This window comes from Megalobrama amblycephala, linkage group LG22, assembly GCF_018812025.1.
Source record: "Megalobrama amblycephala isolate DHTTF-2021 linkage group LG22, ASM1881202v1, whole genome shotgun sequence".
Classification (NCBI taxonomy): Eukaryota; Metazoa; Chordata; class Actinopteri; order Cypriniformes; family Xenocyprididae; genus Megalobrama; species Megalobrama amblycephala.
The window spans coordinates 823,348-851,224 of NC_063065.1; the positions used below are offsets into that span (position 1 = coordinate 823,348).

The 27,877-nt window shown below is 33.7% G+C and overlaps 1 protein-coding gene across 1 annotated transcript in view; it reads right to left on the minus strand.

Annotated features, from left to right (window-relative positions):
* The window catches only part of scn5lab (sodium channel, voltage gated, type V-like, alpha b), a 168,522-nt gene that overhangs the window by 120,478 nt on the left and 20,167 nt on the right, over positions 1–27,877 (minus strand). The window contains 3 exon segments of the mRNA XM_048174687.1: positions 1,212–1,301; positions 6,555–6,673; positions 16,126–16,433. Coding sequence (XP_048030644.1) covers positions 1,212–1,301; positions 6,555–6,673; positions 16,126–16,392 — 476 coding nt within the window. The 5' untranslated portion in view covers positions 16,393–16,433.

The window sequence follows — 27,877 nt, forward strand, 5'->3', positions numbered from 1 at the left end:
AGATAGATAGATAGATAGATAGAACGACAGGATAGACACAGACAGACAGACAGATAGATAGATAGATAGATAGATAGATAGATAGATAGATAGATAGATAGATAGAACGACAGGATAGACACAGACAGACAGACAGACAGATAGATAGATAGATAGATAGATAGATAGAATGACAGACTAGACAGACAGACAGACAGATAGATAGATAGATAGATAGATAGAATGACAGACTAGATAGATAGATAGATAGAATGACAGACTAGACAGATAGATAGATAGATAGATAGATAGATAGATAGATAGATAGATAGAACGACAGACTAGATAGATAGACAGATAGATAGATAGATAGATAGATAGATAGATAGATAGATAGATAGATAGATAGATAGATAGATAGATAGATAGAACGACAGGATAGACACAGACAGACAGACAGACAGATAGATAGATAGATAGATAGATAGATAGATAGATAGATAGATAGAATGACAGACTAGACAGACAGACAGACAGATAGATAGATAGATAGATAGATAGATAGAATGACAGACTAGATAGATAGATAGATAGAATGACAGACTAGACAGATAGATAGATAGATAGATAGATAGATAGATAGATAGATAGATAGAACGACAGACTAGACAGATAGATAGACAGACAGACAGACAGATAGATAGATAGATAGATAGATAGATAGATAGATAGAGTGATAGACAGATAGATAGATAGATAGATAGATAGATAGATAGATAGATAGATAGATAGATAGATAGATAGATAGATAGATAGATAGATTTAACCCATGTTCTTTTGAAAAACAACAAAAAAACGAATTGTATTGGCCAAATGTATTTGAGAATTATTAATTTCTTTTATAAATGCACTTCATATTCCTTTGTCAACATTCCCTTTAATGAAAATTTCTGATGCTAGTTTATGTTTGTTTATGACATCCATACCATGATTTCATTCCGCATGGCAAAGGTGCAATTAGCAAAGTCATGGTTCCGGTTCAGTCAGATCATTAACTTACTTGCTAATTGAGGTTGACAAGCCAACAAACACCTGGCAAAGCTTTGCATCGGAACAAATAGGGCACATTTCAGAGGTCAGAGGTCAATACACTGAGAGAGAGAGAGGTTTAGGAGACAGGAAATAGGAGGAAGGACAGGAACGCTGCGAAAGAAGAAGGGAACGATACTCACTCGACGTATTTGGCCCACTGCGCCGGTTCAGACATGGCCATGAAGCAACAGTTGGTCAAAATAGTGCACATAATGAAAAGACTGAATAAAGTAGAACATGTTAAGAAAAACAGTGAAATACAAGATGCTTTTACACTCTTCACAATTCTTCTCAATAATGTCTGAATCTGTGCTCAAGATACGGCCTGTGATCAGAAGTCTCAAAAGATCTCAGTATGAACTCAAACATTTCTCACCAAATGATCTAAGCTTTTCCGCAATCATTTTTATAGCTCTATACGCCGTTTTTGTGTGTGTCTCTTTAAATGCAAATGAGCTGCTGCTCCCAGCCCGCTTTCCAGAAGAGGGCGGAGCTTTAACAGCTCAACAACAACAAAGCTGGAGAATCTCACGCAGCCAAAATGAGGATTGTCAGTAACGGTGTTCAGCCTTACATTGTTCAAACCGGAGTCGACACTGATGGAGAGACTCAGGAAGAAGTTACAACTTTTAGACGTTTCTGAATGGTTAGTGGATAAATTGATGTAGTTGCTGTGGAGTTGATTCAACTCATCCACTAGCATGTGCCGTCATGTTCATCTTTTGTGTTGAATTGACCCTCGTTTGTGAAGCAGTCCGGTGTAAAATGACGGCATGTCAACAACACTCTACTACAACAACTCTTCCTCTTCTCTAAAGCAGCTCAACATGGCCCCGCCCCCCTTGTTGTGTGTTCTCGGGGGCGGGGTTTATGTAAATTTTGGAGTTTGTGATGTCACTAACCCAGGAAGAAGCTTTGTTGTAGTCCCTACCAGCTGTTAGTTGTAGTCCTTAAAAAGCGAAACTTTGAGCGTCGTAACTTTGCAGATGTTGTTTATGATCAAACAGCAACATTACACACTAACTAAAGTAAAAAAAAAAAAATTATAATCAAGGACCCCTTTAAAGCCTATTCACGAAAAGAATGACATATGATAACGATAAAGATATCGCTCTAAAAATCATTCTAAATATAAAAGAATAGCAGAGTCACACAACTTTAACAATAACGGCACAGAGAAACAATATCATTGGAATGACTTTCAGAACGATTTTATCCAGCTGATACATTGACAGCCAATCAGAATCCATCCTGCTTTAAAGAGCTTGAGCATTTAAAGCGACAGACGACATAAACTGCAGCGCGCTTATAATAAACAGAACTATATCCTCTGCTGGTGTGGACGCTAATATAGTAATCGTTATAGTTCTCGTTCTTGGTGTGAATGGGCCTTAAAGGGTTAGTTCACCCAAAAATGAAAAGTCTGTCATTAATTACTCACCCTCATGTCGTTCCACACCCGTAAGACCTTCGTTCATCTTCAGAACACAAATTAAGATATTTTTGATGAAATCCGATGGCTCAGTGAGGCCTGAGCAATGACATTTCCTCTCTCAAGATCCATTAATGTACTAAAAACATATTTAAATCAGTTCATGTGAGTACAGTTGTTCAATATTAATATTATAAAGCCACGAGAATATTTTTGGTGCACCAAAAAAACAAAATAACGACTTATATAGTGATGGCCGATTTCAAAAACACTGTTTCAGGAATCTTCGGAGCATAAATGAATCAGTGTATCAAATCAGCGGTTCATTAATGGATCTTGAGAGAGGAAATGTCATTGCTGGCTATGAAGGCCTCACTGAGCCATCAGATTTCATCAAAAATATCTTAAGTTGTGTTCCGAAGATGAACGAATGTCTTACAGGTGTGGAACGGCATAAGGGTGAGTAATAAATGACATTTATTTTTATTTTTGGGTGAACTAACCCTTTAAGAGTATAAGAAGATATGACGACCTTGATATGAAGGTCGTCTTAAGATATGAAGTCCGTAAGTGATTATTTAATTAACAGTGATAATTAAAACCTCCTATATATCACATGATTGACATTTTCATGACAGGGTTTCATTACTGGTTTTTAATGCAGGGGTGTGAGCGTCTCATAACAGTAAATGACAGCTACTTTTTCTGAAAATTACAGTTTTACGTACAGACTGGAAATACAGTCTTTTAATGAAGAACACCTACAATGTTTTATTTTGGTCTCTTACACTTCCAGAAGTGCTTAAAGACGTCCATGAATGCTTGTAATTCACACTAATTATGCCTACAACTTCCTAACGTCAACTCGTCTTAAACTTTTAGCTGTGTGTCGCTCTGAACGGCCTTCAAATCGTTGCTAATTTTACTTCTGATGCTGACGGATTGATAGGCATCACGTCTCAGTTTCGTCTTGTGGACAATTTTCACTCGATGGCTTTTAAATGGACAGTAATGAGTGTAATTATGGTTAAAAGGTTAAAGATTCGTTCTTTAGTACTATAAATGTATTATTCTCTTGAGTCTCGGCTGCTTTTTGACTTTTCCAGAGAGAGTCTTGATTGTGAACAAAGACATCTGGAACGGTAAAAACCCATCCAGGTGAATATGGCTGATTTCTTTTAACTTGTGGCATGTGCATTCATTTGGGAATTATATTATGAATAGCAAACATCCCATTGAATCTGGCATTTCCAAAAATCTGATATCTTTATTTTTCCTTCCCAGCCACAATCATGACAAGTGACAAGCATAAGGACATTTTGTTGTGGGTGGCTCCACCCACGGAGAAATCTCATTGGTTTAAAATCCTGTACAAGATTGTCTCATTCAGTGTGAACAGACAAAATGGAAACTTGTCGAGTCGCATCTGTTAGTTATCTTAAATGAGCTCGAGTGCTGAACTATGAGTCTTCCGAACGCACTGTACGTGACAATCAAAGATCTGTGATACACAACAACAGCCTGTCAGCTCTGGGAAAAGCCTCCGGAGTCTCCGTGCCATCCGAGGACTTGTCTTCCCTCTTTTGATTTTCAGATTTTTCTAATGAGCCCAATCACTTCAGTGTTTCGAGGCGGCTGCGTTTGGCCCTCTCTCTCGGAGTCTGCGTCGCATGAATGCGCTCTTGTGCCACTGGTTAATCAAACATGTTTCCTGGCTTCGGCTCTCCCGGGAAATCTGCTATTAGCACGGATGTGTGCCGTCTGTGTGGGCGCCTGAAAGTGAACACATTGAACCGCTCCAATGCATTGCACAGACTCGTATGAGTCGTCACAGGTGGCCGCCTGCCCTTCAACACACTTCCACTGGAGTCTGTGTGTCATACTTTAGACCAGGGGTTTTCAAACTGGGGGCTGTAACGGAGTGATACAGGGTCCGTGGAAAAGCTTAGAGAAAAAGAGTATAAAAAAAAAAATAATAATAATAATAAAAATAAAATAAATAAATAAATAACATTTAAATAAATAAAGAAAACAATATATAATGTGTGTATAGATTAAAATAAATAATATATAAATATAATTAATATACATAAATATATTAATAAAAAATAAAAAAAATATGAGAATAAAATCAACCAATCAAAATTAAAACATTATATTAAACTAAATAAATAGATTAAAAATAATAAATAAACATATCATAAAAATTAGAAAAATAATATACAAATATATATATATATATATATATATATATATATATATATATATATATATATATATATATATATAATTAAAAATAATATATTATTCTACAAATATATATTCTATATATATAGAATAAAATAATAAGCATGAGAATAAAATCAATCAATAAATCAATATTAAAGCAACTAAATAAATAGATTAAAATTAATAAATAAATATATAATAAACATTATAAAATAAACAATATATAAATAGAATAAAATAAACATGAAAATAAAATTAATCAATAAATAAATAATAAAAAATATATTTAACTAAATAGATTATATAAACAATAAAATAAAAATAAAATAAAAAATAAATAAAAATTAGAATAAAATAAATAAAATATAAATATAACATAAATAAATAAATAATAAACATGAGAATAAAATCAATCAATAAATAAATAATAAAACATATTAAACTAAATAAATAGATTAAACTTAATAAATAACAAAAATTAGAATAACAAATACATAAATAATAAAAATATATTAAAATAAATTAATTTAATTAATTAAACAAATAATAATTTGTAAATGTGTAATACATTTTAATAAAATAAATACATAAATAAATAAATTAATTAATTAAATTAAACAAATAATAAAAAATAAATAAATAAATAAATAAATAAATAATAAAATTTGAAAGAAAGAAACACCACAGAATTTTCAGTATTGATTTTTCACTTGTATTTTGGTTTGTGTAAATGGAAAATGTACTGATTTTTATCTTACAGACCAAATATTTTCCCAATGATATTTGACACGTATTTATAATTTGTCACAGTATAAATTAAGTCTTTATGCATGAAAATAAACAGCTGCTTTTTAAATGTTATGATGAGGTTCCCTCACACGAGGACGAGGGTCTGTGCTCTAAAAGACTGAAAACCCCTGCTTTAGACAATACTTCAGTGAAGTATGTGCAACCTTATATCAGACGAGGCGCCACTTAGCCCGATATCGGGTGGCTGGGTGTACAACGGCCTGTCGAACCCTAAAAGGGGTGTGAGGTGAAGGGGAGGCGCAGTCGACCAGCGCAACACCTTCACCGCAAACCTCTTCACCTGCTTATCAACTCCACAACAGCAAAGTGTCCACGAGCCCAATATTTCTTAACACCTCGGGCCGGGCTGCTGGGTATTTTTAGCAGGACGGAGCTTTGGGAAAACACAACCATCTGAACTTGGCTTTGTTCAACCAGACTTCATACGTGGCATAGCTTTTGAATGTCAGACAGAGAGACGAGAAGTTCCCTTGTTCCCTGACGTGAAGTGTACTGTATATGGTCGTCAACATTCAACATTGTTCCAGATGTTTCTCTTAAAAGTCTTTAAGAGAGATAAAAATAGACACGAGTCAATACAGTAACACTGTGTCCGAACCGGGTGATAATGTAACAAGCAACGGGACATCGACTGATTGATTGTTTTCCGTTTCTGCAGCGTTGCACTAAGTAGCTCCGCCCACTGTTAAATCTTATTGGTTGAACATAATTTTGGGAGAAATGTTTGAGTTTATACTGAAATCTCTGGCTTTGATTGCAGACTTCCTCCACTTGCATCATTTCGCCTGCTTTATATCTACAAGAAACACGTGAGATACTGAGCTATTCATTTCATGCACTATTCTGTTTTGGTGAAAGTTTAAGCTCTAGACTTTGAAAATGCAAAACATAGCTTTAGAAATCCTGTTATAATCCTCATTCTGTATTGTCAGATACCAACGCTTTCATGCACAATCAATGCAGACTTCCAGAATTCACCATATGTCACCTTCATTGGCAGCAGAAAGGATATGAGTGTACTAAAATCTTTATTGATGCTCTTCTAACGGGATGAAAAGGGCTAAAAATATAGAGTGCAGATGTGGCACTAAACCGGAAGATGGCCTTCCCTTTGTTCAGTACTATAAAAGTCTGTTGAGAAAGAAGAGAAAGGTTAGTTAGTGCAAAAAAACTCACCAGTGACATTTAATATCAAACACAACATGAGCCTCAAACGTTTATGAAATATGAGCAGACGGAATTTCTGTAAATGGTCTACAGCTCCTGTTTCATAAAAGATGCCTAATATGTTGTCCTGTTCTGTACATTATAATGTAACACATATGCAGAGGACAAAAATTAGATTACTTTTATAACTGCACAAGTTTGGGGTCAGTAAGATATTTTAATGTTTTTGAAAGTCTCTTCTGCTCACCAAGGCTGCATTTATTTGATCAAAAATACAGTAAAAAAATGTGAATTTATCGTAAAATGTAATTTATTCCCATGATTTTCAGCATCGTTACTCCAGTCTTGAGTGTCACATGATCCTTATGAAATCATTTTAATGCATTTGATACATTTCAATACATTTGATACATCTGATAGATTTTATTTCTTCAGAATTCTTTAATGTATTTAATGCATCCTTGCTGAAGAAGTAATTCCTTTCAAACGACGGTTACCATGGACCATTTTTGTAAGGGTGTATAGATGCATGGCAGATCATTTTAAGCTTAAACTCATTTAACTTTGATTCATTTTTCAGAAACCCAGACTCATTATCTTGTGTCATTTTGCTTCTCCAGTAAATGTATCTTGATTTAAGAATGTTTAGATGTACTGGAACAAGACAGAAATACATTTTTGCAGTGCAAATGTAAGAAATAAACTCTAAAAAGGTTCATATAATAAGAAATCTGTTTAATAGATGTTTTCTAACAGAAGAGTTCATGGTATTTTAAAGGTACAGTAGCAAGGTACCGTTCATAAGTTTGATGTTAGTTGAATTTTTCATCAAAAATACAGTAAAAATTTGAAATATTTTTATAATTTAAAATAGCTGTTTTCTATGTGAATATATAGTAAACTGTAATTTATATCCAGTGATCAAAGCTGAATTTTCAGCATCATTACTCCAGTCTTCAGTGTCACATGATCCTTCAGAAATCATTCTAATGCATTTGATACATTTTGATACATTTTATTTTTCAGAATTCTTTGATCAATTAAATGCATCCTTGCTGAAGAAGTAATTCCTTTCAAACGACGGTTTTACTATGAAGCATTTTGTATAAATGCATTTATTTTTCTGACCTGATATTTTTTCTTGTTTTAAGCCTAAACTCATTTAACTTTGATACATTTTTCAGAAACCCAGACTCAATATCTTGTGTCATTTTGCTTCTCCAGTAAATATATCTTGATTTAAGAATATTTAGATGTACAGGAAAACAAGACAAAAATACATTTTTGCAGTGAAAATGAAAGAAATAAACTCTAAAATGGTTCATATAATGAGAAATCTATTTAATAGATGTTTTCTAACAGAAGAGTTCATTGTATTTTAAAGGTACAGTAGCAAATTTATATTTACCGTTCAAAAATGTTGGTGTTAGTTCGATATTTAGTGTTTTTGAAAGTCTTTTCTGCTCACCAAGGCTGCATTTATTTGATCAAAAATACAATAAAAAATCTGAAATATTTTTACAATTTAAAACAGCTGTTTTCTATGTGAATATATAGTAGAATGTAATTTATTCCTGTGATCAAAGCTGAATTTTCAGCATCATTACTCCAGTCTTCAGTGTCACATGATCCTTCAGAAATCATTCTAATGCATTTGATACATTTTATTTTTCACAATTCTTTGATCAATTTAACGCATCCTTGCTGAGAAAGTAATTCCTTTCAAACGGCGGTTACCATGGACCATTTCTTCTAAAGGTATATAACTGCATTATTCAAACAAACTGTAATTATAACGATAAAGAAGTAAGCAATACTCGGGAGTGCACACAACACGCAAATACATTACTACAGGGCGCAGCGGGAGGATCAGCGCTCTTGTGGGACTCTTGTCTGTCGCCATGGTTGACGGTACCGGGGAGCTTTTCTCTCCCTGCGCTGCACAAACACGCCTTTTGGTTGCCGAGGATTCATGGCCCCCTCGCAGGGTTCGATTTACGCCATCTCCCCATCACATAAATAATGCGAGGAGTCACGACGCAAAGAATAATTGCAGGCAGGCAGCATCAGGGTCAGCATATTTTAGCGCTACGACTGTGGCGGCGAAGTCCTTTCATTGCGCGGCATCTTTGCTACAGTAGGCGCCTTTCTCAGCGTTCCAGCGCCGTGGCCTTTGTAACCTCTGTAAATAGCTTGCTTTCTCCGCCCTTATGTTCTCTGTTCTTATGTAACATCTAGGTCAAGTTTTGCCTGTGTTTGTTTCCACTTTCCTCACATTTCCTCTGGGATATCATCTGCCAACTGCAGGTCCACATGAGCGAATTTGGAGAGTAACACAACAAAGAAGAGAGGGCAGAGGGAAATCCAACCCAACCAACCGCTGCCCTCGCCATGGCTTTAAACTTTGCACATTTAAGAAGTAAATAAATGCACAATGCATCTACCATAATTGGAAATGATATTAGAGCAATCATTCACTCAAAAATGAAAGGTCTGTCATCATCTTCTCACCCTTGTGTTGCTCAAAACACAAAAGGAGTTATCTAGTGGATTTTCAAAGCTTTGAACAAGATTTGAGGCCTAAGGCCAAAAGCAAGGTTTTAAGTGAGCGACCTAAATTTCTCTTTTTGTCAGCTGAATTCAGAAGACTTGTAATATAGTGCACTAGTAGTCCTGATTGTAATTTTATGGATTTTAAAGAAGTGATATTTAGTAATGTTAGCAATTTAACAGCACTGACACTATCGGACAAGAAGCAAATTTGAGATTTGAACTGAATTGAGTTTTAAACTAAGATACATTCAAATTAAATTTGTACTGAACTGAGTTGAATAATGACACTATTTTCTTCTGTAGAGCTGCTTTATAGCTGAATTTAATTCCTTTCACAATGGATGAACTTTATAACACTGACACTATTATTTAACTAAATTAAATTGAATCAACATTGAACTGAACTGAGCTGAACAGCAACACTGTTGTCTTTTGCAGAGCTGCTTTATAGCTGAAATTGAACATAATTGATGAATTTTACAACATTGACACTGTTATTTTCCTGTTTATGGTGATTTTATGGGTTTAAAAAAAGTTTTAAAAAAATTTAAAATTTAATTTGTTTCATAATTGATGAATATCAACACTTATTGAACTGAACTGAATCAACACTGGACTAAATTGAGCTGAATAACAACAATTTTGTCTTCTGTAGAGCTTGCTTTACTCCTGAATTTAATTAATTTCATACATGATAAACTTTGCAACATCAATACTGTTATGGAACTGAATCAACATTGTAGTGAATTGAGATGAATAACGACACTTTTGTCTTCTGTAGAGTTGCTTTACAGCTGAAATTTGAATTTGTTTCATGACTGATGAACTCTGCAACATCAAGACTGTTATTGAACTGAACTGAATCAACACTGGACTAAATTGAGCTGAATAACAACACTTTTATCTTCTGTAGAGCTGCTTTACTCCTGAATTTAATTAATTTCATACATGATGAACTTTGCAACATCAACACTGTTATGGAACTGAATTGAATCAACATTGTCGTGAATTGAGATGAATAACGACACTTGTGTCTTCTGTAGAGTTGCTTTACTCCTGAAATTGAATTTGTTTTATGACTGATGAACTTTGCAACATCAAGACAGTTATTGAACTGAACTGAATCAACATTGGACTAAATTGAGCTGAATAACAACACTTTTATCTTCTGTAGAGCTGCTTTACTCCTGAATTTAATTAATTTCATACATGATGAACTTTGCAACATCAAGACTGTTATTGAACTGAACTGAATCAACACTGGACTAAATTGAGCTGAATAACAACACTTTTATCTTCTGTAGAGTTGCTTTACTCCTGAATTTAATTAATTTCATACATGATGAACTTTGCAACATCAACACTGTTATGGAACTGAATTGAATCAACATTGTCATGAATTGAGATGAATAACAACACTTGTGTCTTCTGTAGAGTTGCTTTAATCCTGAAATTGAATTTGTTTCATGACTGATGAACTTTGCAACATCAAGACAGTTATTGAACTGAACTGAATCAACACTGGACTAAATTCAGCTGAATAACAACACCTTTATCTTCTGTAGAGCTGCTTTACTCCTGAATTTAATTTATTTCATACATGATGAACTTTGCAACATCAACACTGTTATGGAACTGAATAGAACTGAATCAACATTAAAGTTAATTGAGATGAATGACACTTTTGTCTTCTGTAGAGCTGCTTTACAGCTGAAATGAATTAATTTTATAACTGATGAACTTTGCAACATCAAGACTGTTATTGAGCTGAACCGAATCAACATTGGACCAAATTGAGCTGAATGACGACATTATTGTTTTCTGTAGAGTTGATAATATAACTGAATTGAATGTGTTTCATAATGGATAAACTTTGCAACATCAACACAGTTATTGAACTGAATTGAATCAACACTGGACTAAATTGAGCTGATAAATGAAACTTTTGTCTTCTGTAGAGCTGCTTTACTCCTGAATTTAATTAATTTCATACATGATGAACTTTGTAACAATCAACACTGTTATGGAACTGAATTGAACTGAATCAACATTGAACTGAATTAAGCTAAATAACAACACTATTTTCTTCTGTAGAGCTGCTTTACAGCTAAAATTTAATTTGTTTCATGATTGATTAATTTTATAACATTAACACTGTTATTTTCCTGTTTATAGTGATTTTATGGGTTTAAAGGGGTAATTAATACTTTAGAATTAGTAATGTTAGCGATTTAACTGCTCTGACACTATCGAATAAGAAACAAAATTTGAACTGAATTGAGTTTTGAACAAAGTTCAGCTCAAACTAAATAATTTAATTCATCTGAAAAGAATCTCTACAGAAGACAAAAGTGTTGTTATTCAGCCCAGTTCAGTTCAGTTCAGTTCAGTTCAATAACAGTGTTTATCAGTTTATCATTTATGAAATTCAGCTATAATCAACTCTACAGAAAACAATAATGTTGTTATTCAGCTCAGTTTGTTTCAGTGTTAATTCAGTTCAATAACAGTGTCAATGCTTCAAAATTTCATAATTGATAAACTTTGCAACATCAAGAATGTTATTGAACTGAGTCAACATTGGACTAAATTGAGCTGAATAACGACACTTTCGAATTCTGTAGAGCTGCTAAATTTTCTAACATCGAACTGTACATGCACATCAACATGATGGTGAGTTTCATATTTGAGTGAATTATCTTAACTACAGTTCTTCTGATTGTCCTTTATCACTGATCTGATACCTCACACACAGACCTCGCACTGACAAACCAGAGATGAGTGATAATTTTTCAAGAAGTCTATTGAAGGAGTCAATGAATGACACGGAACGATGATCAGCAAAATGCTAAAGTAAAACCTGCAGCATGAAATTAAACCAGAAACAGGTGCGTAACTTAATTAGAAACTATGGAAACAAACTAGTAACCAAAACTCAGGAAAACAGTGAAAACAAAACCAAAACAGTACAATGAGGAAAAAAAGGCAATAAAAAAGCTTGCAATATGGACACTGACAGTTCACTGGCTAGGCTATATTAGTTACAGTTATTAACATTATTAAATTATTATTGACGTCTGTGATTGATTGGGCTCTCTGTGTTTATTGTCTAGATGTGGCTGTTATGTAAGGTCATGTGCTCTGGATGCAAAACTAATCCTGTGCGAATGGGGCTTAAGAAATACAAAACTTATTTATAACAATTTCTTTTCTCTGGAAATAAGCGTGGGCTTGCAAAAATATCAAAACTTTTGGGCCTTTAACAGAGGGAGTCCTGTTAAGTGTCAATTCATCTTTCTTAACGGCTTAGAAAAGTCTAAACAGGGCACATTTCCTCACTGAAAATAGCGTTTAAAAGGAGTTTTGAGTCAAAACTTTCAGCTGAAATCCATAGAAATGGAGATTTGTCTGCTTGTGAAAGCATGAGCGTGTGAGAGAGAAGCCAGCGCAGCAGCAGTCGCATTAACAGCGGCTCACTGAGTCATGCTATTCATCTGTCTGCTATTCCTGTAGCCCTCAGATTCAGCGCAAATATATCAGCTGCCCTTTACTGATGGACATTGTTTTGTTTTACTAAAACTTAAACCTTTCTTACCATGGTACACTGCACTGCAGCAAGAAAGGGATCTTGTTAGAAATCCTGGTGTTGTTCTAATGCCGTGAGCTGTTCTTTCTTTTTTGGACCACAAAAGGAGAATTTTAAAACTAGATGAGTAAAGTTTGATGACAAACTTTGAAGTTGGCTTGAGAAAGCCAGACCAGAAAGTTTGAAAAAGTTTCAAAAGCTTGAAGTTTGAAGGTTTTACATTTGAAGTAGTTTGAAGTTTAAAGTTTGAATGTTTTCTATCAGAAAAACAGATAGATCGATAGATGATTTAGCATGTTGTTAGCATTAATTAGCATGTTGTTAGCATGAATTAGCATGTTGCTAGCATATTTTAACATGTTGTTAACCTGTTGCTAGCATGATTTAACATGTTGTTGGAATGTTGTTAGCATGATTTAGCATTAATTAGCATGCTGGTAGCAACAAAATTTATTTGTTAGCATTGTTAAACATGTTTGCTAACATGTTTTGACATTATTAGAATGACTTAGCATGTTGTTAGCATGATTTAGCATGTTACTAGCATGAATTAGCACATTTTTAGCATGCTTTAACATGTTGTTATCTTGTTACTAGCTAGCATGATTTAACATGTTTTTGCATGTTGTTAGCATGAATTAGCATGTTGATAGCATGATTTAGCATGTTGTTAGCATGAATTACATGTTGTTAACAAAACTTATTTGTTAGCATTGTTAAACATGTTTGCTAACATGTTTTAACATTATTAGAATGACTTAACATGTTGCTAGCATGAATTAGCACATTGCACGCATGATTTAGCATGTTGCTAGCATGTTGTTAACATGATTGTTAACATGAATTAACATGTTGTTAGCCTGATATAGCATGTTGCTAGCATGTTTTAGCATGTTCTCAAGCCAACTTAAAAAGTCTTTGTATGATGGCAGTGAATAACGACCAGCATCAAGCTTTTTTTAAAAAGACGCAAACGTATCAAATAATGATCCGATGCGACACGTGTCGTATATTCCCAAGTGTTCTGGTGGTGTATTAAAGGGTTTGGTGGATAACAAACTGAAATTTAATGTATTATTTTACGAAAATCCTGACCTTCTGTGCTCAACTGCGCGTTCAGGAGACTTTATTAGCGCCACAGTTCACTCCGACTCGCCCAGAAAAAAACAAGTTTTGAAAAATCAAGATTAATAAAGATTTAAAAAATACAACTCCTACAATCTGTTTTCTTACTGTATATCTCCAGAACACATGTAATATACGACATGTGTCGCATCTTTTAGGGCTTCCCATCATGGGATCATTTTATGGATTTAGTTTTAATTAATTTAGTGTTAATTCATTCTTTTATTTCTAATTAAATGTTATGAATTAAACAGCTGGTAAACATACTTTTTCAATCGCTTCATGTCTTGGACTGGGCAAATGTCTACTGTCCATTTATGTGATTATGTGTGAAATGATTGTTTGTTCCTTACTGTTATTGTGAAGCGTCCTTGAGCTTGGGAAAGGTGCTATATAAATTAAACATATTATTATTATTATATACTAAATAGGATATACATGCATGCATACACTCATGCGTACACTCATATAAAGCGATATATAAAATGGACAAACCCAGCGATTGGGTTGTTTTAACCCAGCGATTGGGCTGTTTTAAACCAGCGACTGGGTTGTTTTAACCCAGTGACTGGGCTGTTTTAACCCAGCGATTGGGTTGTTCTGAGCCAGCAAATGGGTTGTTTTAACCCAGCGAATGGGCTGTTTTAACCCAGCGATTGGGTTTGTTTTAACCCAGCAAATGGGCTGTTTTAACCCAGCGAATGGACTGTTTTAACCCAGCGATTGGGATGTTTTAACCCAGCGAATGGGCTGTTTTAACCCAGCAATTGGGTTGTTTTGAGCCAGCGATTGAGTTGTTTTAACCCAGCGAATGGGCTGTTGTAACCCAGCGACTGGGCTGTTTTAACCCAGTGATTGGGTTGTTTTAATCCAGCGATTAGGATGTTTTAACCCAGCGAATGGGCTGTTTTAACCCAGCGATTAGGTTGTTTTAACCCAGCGAATGGGCTATTTTAACCCAGAGATTGGGTTGTTTTGACCCAGCGACTGGGTTCTTTTATCCCAGCAAATGGGTTGTTTTAACCCAGCAATTGGGTCGTTTTAACCCAGCAATTGGGTCGTTTTAACCCAGCGAATGGGGTGTTTTAACCCAGCGAATGGGTTGTTTTATCCCAGCGATTGGTCTGTTTTGACCCAGCGAATGGGCTGTTTTAACCCAGCGATTGGGTTGTTTTATCCCAGCGATTGGTCTGTTTTGACCCAGCGAATGGGCTGTTTTAACCCAGCGATTGGGTTGTTTTATCCCAGCGATTGGCCTGTTTTGACCCAGCGAATGGGCTGTTTTGACCCAGCGATTGGGTTGTTTTGAGCCAGCGATTGGGTTGTTTTAACCCAGCGATTGGGTTGTTTTGACCCAGCGAATGGGCTGTTTTAACCCAGCGATTGGGTTGTTTTGACCCAGCGATTGGGTTCTTTTATCCCAGCAAATGGGTTGTTTTAACCCAGCGAATGGGGTGTTTTAACCCAGTGAATGGGTTGTTTTAACCCAGCGATTGGTCTGTTTTAACCCAGCGAATGGTCTGTTTTGACCCAGCGAATGGGCTGTTTTGACCCAGCGATTGGGTTGTTTTGAGCCAGCGATTGGGTTGTTTTGAGCCAGCGATTGGGTTGTTTTAACCCAGCGATTGGGTTGTTTTAACCCAGCGGTTGGGTTAAATATTTCCCCAACCTGCTGGGTAATTTTATTTAACTCAACTATTGTTTAAAAATTACTGTATTGCTTCTTAAAATTAACCCAAAGTATGTTGGAAATTAACATTTATTAATATGTTTAATAAATAAACATTTATTAATAAATTTATTGAATAATAATTAAGCAATAAACATTTATTAAATTGTTTATTAATAAATGTTCACGTTTTGATTATTATTGTTGCCTCCAGTGTGTCTGATTTTTCGGGTTCATTTTAAGCCTAAATAAAACATCCCAGCACGTTGGGCAAACATTTAACCCAACCACTGGGTTAATCGCTGGGTTTGTCCATTTTCAACCCAACTTGGGTTGTTTTTAACCCAGCATTTTTTTTGAGTGTACTATGTAGCAAATCTCAGCTGACTGTTTGTATCATTGTAAAATGTAACTCCATTATCAGCATGTTCAGAATCGGACTCTGTGTCATGTACAGGTGTGCTGTGGTGACACTACACTCACTCTCTTGTTCTGGAAGTAAAACGGATCGATGTCCTCCAGAGGGACGCCCACCAGTCCAGACGGAATGTCTCCAAAGATTCGCGGGAGCTGTTTCCCGGCCTCCAAGTCAGCCCGGGATTTGGGCGGCTCCACGTCGCCCAGGTCCTCCTTGTACTCCTTGGCATTGCGGGCCTCCTCCTCGGCGATCCGCTGCTCGATTCCAGCCAGGGACTCACGAGTGAACCGGTGTAGACTGTCAGGACCCGGTGGAAACAGTATGGCTGCCATCTTCTCATCCTGAGCCTCCTGTGCAAGTGCTTACTTCACAGCTGGTGAGGAAAGAGGAACGGATTATTGCTTGTTCATTTTACAAACATTCTTTTCAGGATCATGTTTTGTTCTCCGAAGGTACAATATGTAATAATTTTGCCCGCTAAAGGTCGCTAGAGGCCTATTCAAAACAAAGGCATAGTTTGATGACGCCAAGTTTTAGAGCGGAATCTGATGTCTGATTATGCTATGTTAGCTACTTGACAAAATAGTGTTTTTCTCTGAGGCATTGACAGGCGACTCCTCACACGATCCGGAGCCTTGGTTAAAATTGCAATTTTCTCTCGATTTACAAATAGTTGGAAACATTTGGGATATTGTAAGTGCTCAAGTGTACAAAATATAACACTGGCCTAGTGCTTTTTGGATATTTTACTGCAAAAATATTACATATTGCACCTTTAACAAAAAAAATATAAGAACATTCTAAAGAAATGTTTTTGTTGTTGGAATACAAAATATTCTTTGGTTAGAAATAAGTTTTTGTCTTCGTAATTATTCTCATTAAACCATCAGACTCTTGTTCTGGGTTTGATGGTAATGTTTTGATACACACTCCTCTGTGTTTGACAGCACTAGTGTTCAGAGTCACTGCAGCAGCTGGTCTGAACGCTGAACCGAACACGAACGTGACTGACGCTGCTGTGGCTCTCCAACGTGTCTGCAAATAAAAAGATACTATTATCCACATCAGACGTGCTCCAGAGTGAGAATGTGCTCAAACGCTCTTGACTCAATGCAGATTGGGCCATCTGTTGGACTGAATGATTGGACGAGAGATCATCTCTCATCTGTTCAAGCATGCGGTGTGGAGCAGGAGCACAATGAGAACATCTGCACACTGAAACTCTGAAATCCCAGCTATGTTTGAGATAAAACAATGGCAACAAGTGGCTCCTTGAACCCTGAGTCAGATGTTTGGTCTAAACATTCAGCTCTCGTGGTTATTAGCAGATCTGAGCGATGACGCTATAGAGAAATGATGGAAAAGACTTTGCTGTACCACAGTAGATCATTTGCATAATTCACAGTGCTATTTTACTATTTTATATATATATATATATATATATATATATATATATATATATATATATATATATATATACTTTTATAGTTTTATTAATATTTAGAATTAGCTTTTATTTCTGTTAATCTTAAATTTTAGTTATTTTGTTATTAGTTGTTTTTATTTTTTTTTTATTTTATTTTTTTTTATTACTGTTTAGGTTTAAATTATTTTTAGTTTCAGTTTTTATTTGTTTCCAGTTAGTGATTTTATATTTTCAGTTTTCATTTTGATTTTACTTTCATTTTAATTTATTTTGTTATGCACTTTTTTCATTTTTATTTATTTTTTTAAATATTATTATTTTAATTTAAATTATTTATTTTGTTTTAGTTTTTGCTCTAGTTATGTTAGTTATTTTATATTTTGAGTTCATTTTAATTTTAGTTTTTAGTTTAAATGTTATAAGCTTTAGTCATTTTTATTGTTTATTTTTTTTTTAATAATACTATTTAGGTTTAAATGATTACATTTCAGTTTCAGTTTTTATTTATTTTAGTGCTTCAACTTAAACTTATTTCAGCCAAGAAAACATTTCTAAATTTTGTTACTTTTTTTTATCTATTATTTATATTTAATTTAAGTTTTATTTCAATGGCAACATTTATCTAATTTTATAGTTTTATTAATATTTAGAATTAGCTTTCATTTGATATTTTCTGTTAATTTTATTTTTTTATTTATGCACTTATCATTTTTATTAATTATTTTTTTTTAAATATTACTATTTAGGTTTAAATTATTTTTAGTTTCAGTTTTTGATTTAGTTCAGTTTCATTTTTGTTTATTTCCAGTTACTAATTTTAGTGCTTCAACTTAAACGTATTTCAGCCAAGAAAACATTTCTACATTTTGTTTAGTTTATGTTTTTTATCAATATTTATATTTAATATTATTTTAGTTTTATTTCAATGGTAACATTTTAGAATAAGGCTTCATTTGTTTAAATGAGTTAACATGAACTAACAATGAAAAATACATCAAAAGCATTTATAATCTCAGTTAATGTAATTTCAACATTTACTAAAATTAAAATCAGTTAATAATATTTAATGGACCTGAGCTGACATGAACTAACATTAACCAAGATTAATAACTATTGTAACAAATGTTAGTTAATGTTAGATGATACATAAACTAACGTCAGCCTGACGGCACCTGATTTTAATGTGTTACATTATGATTAACAAAAATGTTTTAACAGTTTTTAATAATTTGGACCAGTAAGAAACACATTATCAATCACATAGAGAATCATTCAAGAAGTTTCCATCATGTTCTGGCACTAATGCACCAGCACCGAGGGGTTAAACAGATTTCCGTCAGAGCTCCTGTCGTCCCTCAGCCTGAGCACTGAGAATAACCCCAGTCTTTATTTCCAGACCATTTCAGAAACTCACAGCCCTGAAGGCCACGGAGCCCACAATGTGTCCAGCGCAACCAAACAAAAACCCAACATGCCGGAATTGTTTTCTCGCCTCGCAGCAGAATTTCTGACTGCTACTTTTCCTTTGAGAGAGAGAGCAAACCCTGCAGCGCCCTGTTTTAACAGCACAGAATCAACGTCTCAGACTCGTTCTGTGGCCCTGAAACTCAGCATCTGCTCCCACACACATATTCAAATTGACACATTATTCAGAACAAGGTGGTGAGGTTCATTTTGTCTGAATTTTAATGACGCATTCGATTGATTACAGGCATTTTAATTTCTTTAATTTCTTTACTGACTGTACATTCTTTAATGCATGTGTGTGTATATATATATATATATATATATCTAGGTTTCCTAGCAGAACATTGCCTAAAGCATCACACTGCCTCTGCCAGCTTGCCTTCTTCCCATAGTGCATCCTTCCTTGGAGCACCTTTGATAGATACTGACCACTGCAGACCGTAAAAACCCCTCAAGAGCTGCAGTTTTGGAGATGCTCTGACCCAGTCGTCTAGCCATCACAATTTGTCCCTTGTCAAACTCGATCAAATCCTTACGCTTGCCCATTTTTCCTGCTTCTAACACATCAACTCTGAGGACAAAATGTTCACTTGCTGCCTAATATATCAACCCAATTTGAATGCAGTTCAAATAAAACAAGAAATGATCGTAGGCCTTTAAGACAGCTCATATACAGGTATTTAATTAGGATAATTGCTTGTTAAGGGCTCGAACGCATTCATATGTGTTTGTTAGAGTTGCATCATCAAAGCTCTACCCAATTACCTAAATGTATTGTTGGAATTGATCGAGCGAGGGTCTTTCATCTGTGACGGGACCAAATTCACAGAAAAAAACACCTTCAACTTTCTGTGCCGCCACATTTAAATACTGTTCACCATTTCTGAAACTGATATTTATGCGACAAAGAACAATACAATTTAAATTCTCAACTGGCGAAATCTGCATCAGGATCCAGATTTCGTGGAAGTGGCGAGCCATCGGTACCAAACCAGAAGCCTGTACTAAATGTGGACTTTTATTCATGGTTTTGAGGAAACAATCTGTACATGTTGGTGTCTGTTTCTGTAAAGCATACCACTAGCAATGCTAAAGTCATGGGTTTGACTCACGTTCCTGTAGAATTAATAAAATGTATACCTTGAAGGCATAATCGTAAATTGCACTTGCTTCATTTTGTTTTTGTGGAGCCCCTAAAAGGGACAAAAAATATGAGACGTGAGGAAAAAAATATATTTTTAAAAATATATTGTGAGTGAAACTTTTGCTTTCACTCACAAAGAATATAAGCATATAAAAAAGTATTCATTGAAATAAATCTGATATAAAATATAAATACTAGAAGAAAAACTTAAACTTAAAAAATTTAAAATTAGAAATTTTGCCTTGGCAACAAACTGAAATAAAATGAAGTTCTAAAATTACTAAAACTAATAAAATGAAATAAATTAAAGCTAAAAAGAAATATAAAATAAATAAACAAAAATGACAAAAGCACAAAATAACTTTTTTGACTAAAACTTAAAAATAAAAATTGTAATTTTGGTTATTAAAAAATGAAAATAATTAAAAAACAAAAGCTAATTAAAAAAAATTATAAATACTAGAATTGCATAAAAATAACACTGGACAGATACATTTGGTCCAAAATAGTATGATTTAAGACATAAAAATCAAACAATATCTTGTTTTAAGAAAATATATTAGAATTTTTATTGAATATCAAATTGAATGATTTTAATAATAACTGTTATTATTAGTATTGTTGGTATTTTATTTAATTTCACATATTTTTTTTACATATTTTATAGTTACATATTTATATAAAATATTTACTTTTTTTTTTTTTTACATATTTTAATTGTTTTGTTAGTAGAGATAATATTGTTAAATGATTGTATACAATTAATTGTAATAATTATTGTTTTTATGAGTATTTAAATTGTATTAGCCTTAAGATTTTGATGCTATGGTGTGATAGATAGATAGATAGATAGATAGATAGATAGATAGATAGATAGATAGATAGATAGATAGATAGATAGATAGATAGATAGATAGATAGATAGATAGATAGATAGATAGATAGATTTTGCAGTGAATAGGTTGAGTTTGTCTGAATAAACACATCTCATGTTTCATCTCAGACGAAAGCAACACAAGAGTCGGGGAGTCGGGGTCACCTCAGGACGCCCCTGCGTCTCTCTCGGCTGTGGGGGCGTGTGCCGAGCACTTCTGATGCCTACGAAGGAGAGCAGCTTGTCACTGACATCACGGCTGTGTTTTAATGGCTTCGACCGTTCCAGGCCAGAGCCCCGTACATCAGCGCCGCCGCGATGCACACGCAACCAAACAAAACTAACTCTCAAGTGAACATGAATGAATTAGGATGAGAGGTGTCAGCCGTCTGTCTGTGCGCATTACCATCAGCCTCCAAACAACACAAAGTATGTGGTATGATTATATAATTACTTTTATTGACGTATGAACAGTTGTCAGTTGCTGCACTAAATATATGCATGGATGTGTTCAAATGCATTAAGTTACACGCCAAATTTGCAGAGCAAATCGATAAACATTAATTGAAAATTGACTTTTTTAAAATCCTAATAATGTGCACTGATGAATAGAGTAGATTAAGGGTACATTTACATGACAAAGTTGTACTAAAAATGGAAAAGTTTTTCCTTTGCATTTTTTGCGTACAGCCGAAAATATTGTCAAATGATCTCCATTTACAAGGATCCGCGAAACAACAAAAAATGCTGTATTCTGCTGCCAGGCCTGTAGATGGCGATGTCACTTTGTAAAGAAACACTACTATAGACTGAACACGTAATACACATGTGGATGATGTCAACGTTTTCACAAATTCACATTTTTGTATGGTCTACAAGGAGACGACGAAAAACTTGAACTTTGAAACTCGTTTTCAAAAGTTTGCGTCTTCAAAACGCTGTTGTCATGTAAATTATGGAATATTGTTATTATGGAAGCTTGTTTCAGCAACGGAAAAAAAAATAAAAAAATGTAATTGTGACTTTTTATTTCAGCCACCATTCTAACTTTTTTCTCAGAACTGCGAGTTATAAACGTGGAATTGCAAGAAATAAATTCAGAATTGTGAGAAAAAAGTCAGAAATGCAAAAAAATTAAGTCAGAATTACGAGGAAAAATAAAGTCAGAATTACGAGAAATAAACTCAAAATTGTGAGAAATAAAGTCAAAATTACAAGAAATAGTCAGAATTGTGAGAAATAAAGTCAGAATTACAAGAAATAGTCAGAATTGTGAGAAATAAAGTCAGAATTACAAGAAATAGTCAGAATTGTGAAAAATAAATAGAATCAGAATTGCAAGAAACAAAGTCAGAATTAAAATAAAGTCAGAATTGTGAAAAAATAAAGTCAGAATTGCAAGAAATAAAGCCAGAATTGCGAGAAATAAACTCAAAATTGTGAGAAAGTCAGAATTGCGAGCAACAAAGTCAGAATTGCGAGTTATAAAGTTAGAATTGCGATAAAAAATAAAGTCAGAATTGCAAGAAATAAAGTCAGAATTGTGAGAAAAAAGTCAGAAATGCAAAAAAATAAAGTCAGAATTACGAGGAAAAATAAAGATAGAATTACGAGAAATAAACTCAAAATTGTGAGAAATAAAGTCAGAATTACAAGAAATAAAGTCCGAATTGTGAGAAATAAACTCAGAATTACAAGAAATAAAGTCAGAATTGCAAGAAACAAAGTCAGAATTAAAATAATTAATGTCAGAATTGTGAAAAAATAAAGTCAGAATTGCAAGAAATAAAGCCAGAATTGCGAGAAATAAACTCAAAATTGCGAGAAAAAATAAAGTCAGAATTGCAAGAAATAAAGTCAGAATTGTGAGAAAAAAGTCAGAAATGCAAAAAAATAAAGTCAGAATTACGAGGAAAAATAAAGTCAGAATTACAAGAAATAAACTCAAAATTGTGAGAAATAAAGTCAGAATTACAAGAAATAAAGTCAGAATTGTGAGAAATAAAGTCAGAATTGTGAGAAATAAAGTCAGAATTGCAAGAAACAAAGTCAGAATTAAAATAATTAAAGTCAGAATTGTGAAAAAATAAAGTCAGAATTGCAAGAAACAAAGTCAGAATTACAAGAATTAAAGCCAGAATTGCGAGAAATAAACTCAAAATTGCGAGAAAGTCAGAATTGCAAGCAACAAAGTCAGAAATGCGAGAAATAACCTCAGAATTGCAAGAAAGTCAGAATTGCGAGAAATAGTCAGAATTATGAGAAATAAAGTCAGAATTGTAAGAAATAAACATTTCAGTTAGTTGCCACAGCAACACTTCTAAAAAAAATAGTTTAGTTTAAGATAAAGAACTCAAATTAAATATACATTTTTATATAATAGGCATTTTTTAAATAATAATAAAAACAACAAAAGTGCACAACTAAATTAATAAAATAAGTTCAAATGAAAATATAAAAAGAAAAACAAATTAAAATATTAACAAAGCATATTAATTCATATATTAATTCATACTAAAATAAGATGACAGTCATGCTGAATTCCCAGCTGAAGGCTGTGATGTGTCTAAACTGAAGTGGAATATCTGATGCGGGGGAATTCCTCCGGCTTTAGTCATGAGTTTGCTGCGGTTCGAGGCCCTGCCTGTGGTGTCAGCAGCAGATGAAGTCACGCCTCTTATCTGCACACTTGACACTGAGAAGTTACAGAGCCAAAGTCAAATGTCAGTACAGTCTCTGCCACCAGCGGGACATATCAGAAATGACATCATAAAAGGTCCCTCATGCAGACCAGACGCAAACAACCATGAGAATGTCAGCCGCGAGAGAAAGAGCAAGCGCATGCCCTAGAGAAGAGCCGAGACGCCGCAGCGAAGAGTTCGGCTGGACTGCTGTTTGAGGATGTGAATTCATTTAACGCTGACATTTCACACAAAATAAACTGCATTTAAAGGAATAGTTCAGCAAAAAATATAATCATTTACAACAATTTTCCCATACTTTTTCCTGATTTTTGGAGTTTTGTCACTTTAAAATGATGCAACATGATGGCAGAACTTTCATTTTTGCATGAATCATTCTTTCATTATATTCTTATAATATGAAGTTTATGAATTCAAAGGAATAGTTCACACAAAAATAAAATCATTTTTCAGTTCCTTTATGTTGCACTTTTTTTCCCTGATTTTTGGAGTTTGTCTTTTTAAATTGTGCAACATTATGGTGAAATTTTCATTTTTGCATGAATTATCTTTTCATTATATTCTTATAATTTAGAGTTTGAGATGAAAGTGTGTGCGATGCATTCAACTGGGCTTATTTTTGAGAATATGAATGCATTTAACATTGATATTTTACAAAATAAAGAGCATTTAAAGGAATAGTTCACACAAAAACAAAATCATTTACAAACCAGATCATTTTTCTATGTAATTTATGTTGCGTTTTCCTTATTTCTAATCTTGGTTTGGCGCAACACAATGGCAGAATTTTAATTTTTACATGAACTATTCTTTCATTATATTCTTATGATTTAAAGTCTATGAATTTAAACGAATAGTTCAACCAAAAATGAAATCATTTACACGCCATATCATTTTTCCTGATTTTTCACTTTAAAATGGTGCAACATGATGGCAGAATTTTAATTTTTGTATGGAATATTCTTTTATTATATTCTTATAATTTATGAATTTAAAAGAATAGTTCACCAAAAAATGAAATCATTCACAAAACAGATAATTTTTTCCATGCATTTTATGTTGCATTTTTTTCGGATTTCTAATCTGGATGGCAGAATATTAATTTTTGCATGAACAATTTTTTCATTATATACTTATAATTTAAAGTTTATGAATTTTAAGGAATAGTTCTCCCAAAAATGGAATCATTTGCAACATTTTTTTCAATGCATTTATGTTGCACTTTTTCTGATTTTTTTCTGATTTTTACAATACGATGGCAGACTTTTATTTTTTGCATGAACCATTCTTTCAATATATTCTTATAATGTAAAGTTTATGAATTTAAAGGAATAGTTCACCCAAAAATGAAATCATTTACAAACAAGGTAATTTTTTCCATGCAATTTATGTTGCATTTTTTTTTTCTTCCGATTTCTAATCTGGGTTTGGTGCAACATGATGGCAGAATATTAATTTTTGCATGACCTATTCTTCAAATGCTATTTGCGAGTGAACATTATAGTAATTATAAGATAACATACTGCGACTTTTCACTTGATCCGGTCGGTCATTGACATTGCTGTTGTCCAGCCATGGCTATTTCCATTTCCATTTTCATAAACCATCTCTAAATAGATAACCGAAGACTGACTCCCATAAAAACAGATTGAACTGCAAGAATCTGCATTTATATTACGAAAATGTTCTACTGAAATAATTAAGACACTGTATGTATATCTTGCTGAATGTCACTGGCTTCTCTGCTGGCGCTCGGCCCAGATATTCATGGATGTGGACCCTGATTCACTTGCATATGGCATATGAATCCTTTGGGTCATGCAGCACTTTCTGCATCACTGATCTGATGGGAAGAATCTGATGACAGACAGTCATGATGTCGACCTGGGGTCAGTTGCAAACTTGCATACAATTAGCAATTAGTTAGAGTTAATCATTTTTACTTTTCAGATTCAAATTAGACCAATCTGAGTCTTACAGCAAAACCAGAGAAACTGTGTTCTGGAGCAAAAACACCAATAATACGATTTTAATCATTTGTCAAGACTCTCACAACATCATCATCATGTGAGGACAGATTGATTAAACCTTCACTGCAAACAGAAACAAGAACTTTATTAGCAACTGAATTATTTTATCCCAAAACAAGGATTCTGAAGTGGCATCAATCTAGACGCCCGCTGCTCAATTCCTCAGAGACTCGGACTCTTGTTCTTAATTAACACGGTAAGTGACCGCGGTGAGAGATGTCGTCAGTGAACAGTCACGCTCATTGTTTCTTGTGTGATGGATCATACATGGTCACTGTAGATGAAATGAAGCCGATAGAGTCAGAGATTAGAATTAGACGAATGGATAAATGACAAGTTACACAATCGCAGGTGTAAGACGAGAGCGTTAACGGTATTGCTCAGGGTTTAATTTGAATCTTGAGTTTAGCGAAACCCCTGCTTTCTGTGGTATTTATGGACTGGGCGATGAAGCTAAAATAATTATATCTTAATATTTCGATGATCTTTTGATGATATTCAATATATTGAATATATGCCACTGTTCAAAGGTTTAAGGTCGATAAGGGATTTTTTTTTATGTTCTTTTTTTAAAAGCCTTTCATGCTCACCAAGGCTGCATTTAATTGATCAAAAATACAGTAAAAATGTGAAATATTTTTACAATTTAAAATAGCAGTTTTCTATGTGAATATATAGTAAAGTGTAATTTATTTCTGTGATTAAAGCTGAATTTTCAGCATTATTACTCCAGTCTTCAGTGTCACATGATCCTAAAGAAATCATTCTAATATGCTACATTTATTTTATTAAAAATACAGTAAAAATTGTAAAATATTTGTACAATTTAAACAGCTGTTTTCTATGTGAATATATAGTAAAATGTAATTTATATCAAGTGATCAATGCTGAATTTTCAGCATCATTACTCCAGTCTTCAGTGTCACGTGATCCTTCAGAAATCATTCAAATATGATGATTTGCTTATTATCAATGTTGAAAACAGATCATATGTTTGTGGAAACTGTGATACATTTTGTTTAGATGAACTGAAAGTAAAAAACAGCATTTTTTAAAATTGAAATCTTGTGAAATTATGTGTCTTTAGTCACAATTTCCTGTTGAATTGTAGCGTATCTCAATATTTATGCATGAAATAATGTCTGAAATTAAAAAAAAAATTGAACAGCAAAATATAATGTGAAAAGCTTGAATGAAAGAATCATTGAATCAGAGTTCAATTGAACCACTGAATCAGAGTTAAATTGATTCAGTTAAACAAACTGATTCAATAGCATTTTTTTTTGTGTACTGAAATTTAATGGCCAAATATGTTATACGTAAGCAAAATTACCACAAATATATTGTGAACATTCAAAATATAGTCCCTCCTAATAGTAACTTTATACAATTCATTAACAATTTTGTCTTATATTCAGACCTACATGCAGCATTCATCAAATGGTTTACCACTGATCTTCTGATGTTGTTTTCATGAATCAAGTGGTTTTTACCGCTGCATTAGTCTAAGTTAATAAAACATGGATCTCCGCTAATTTAAAGCATTAAACGTCCCATTATTGTTCTCTTCATTTGTTCTCAGTTGTCTCACGTTGTTAAACTGAGATTGTGTTTCATCCAGGCTCTTATAAATCACCGGATGGCATCGCATGGGTGATGTGGATTGCGTGATCGCATGCTTTGCCCTGAATAACTCTCAGCGAGAAACCCTCCATGTTCAAGCTCTCACCGAACACACGAGTGAGCAAATCAAGGTTAAATGAAAACTGATAGTTGTTTAGTGAGGACACACTAAACCAGGTAATGGCTTTCTGCACGAGCATCATGTGTACAAGATCGGATTTCCTTTCCTGTAGCCCAGCGGTGTTTAACACACTTTATATGTGTGGAGAAAATATTCAACAGGTTTATTTCTCATCAACTAAACCGGATCTCACAGTATGCATCGATAAATAAGTCAAGATGCACATGAGTTAAAATATATCTAAAGAAGTTCATAGATTATGCATACACAAAAATACTACAGTATTATTATGGTTCTACCATGGTATTATTTCAGTACCTTGGAGTACAGTGTAAATTTCACAGTATATGAATATGGAATATTAAAAACATCATTGTACACATGTGACTAATATGTTTTTAGCTTTACTATGATATTACAATAGGATTTT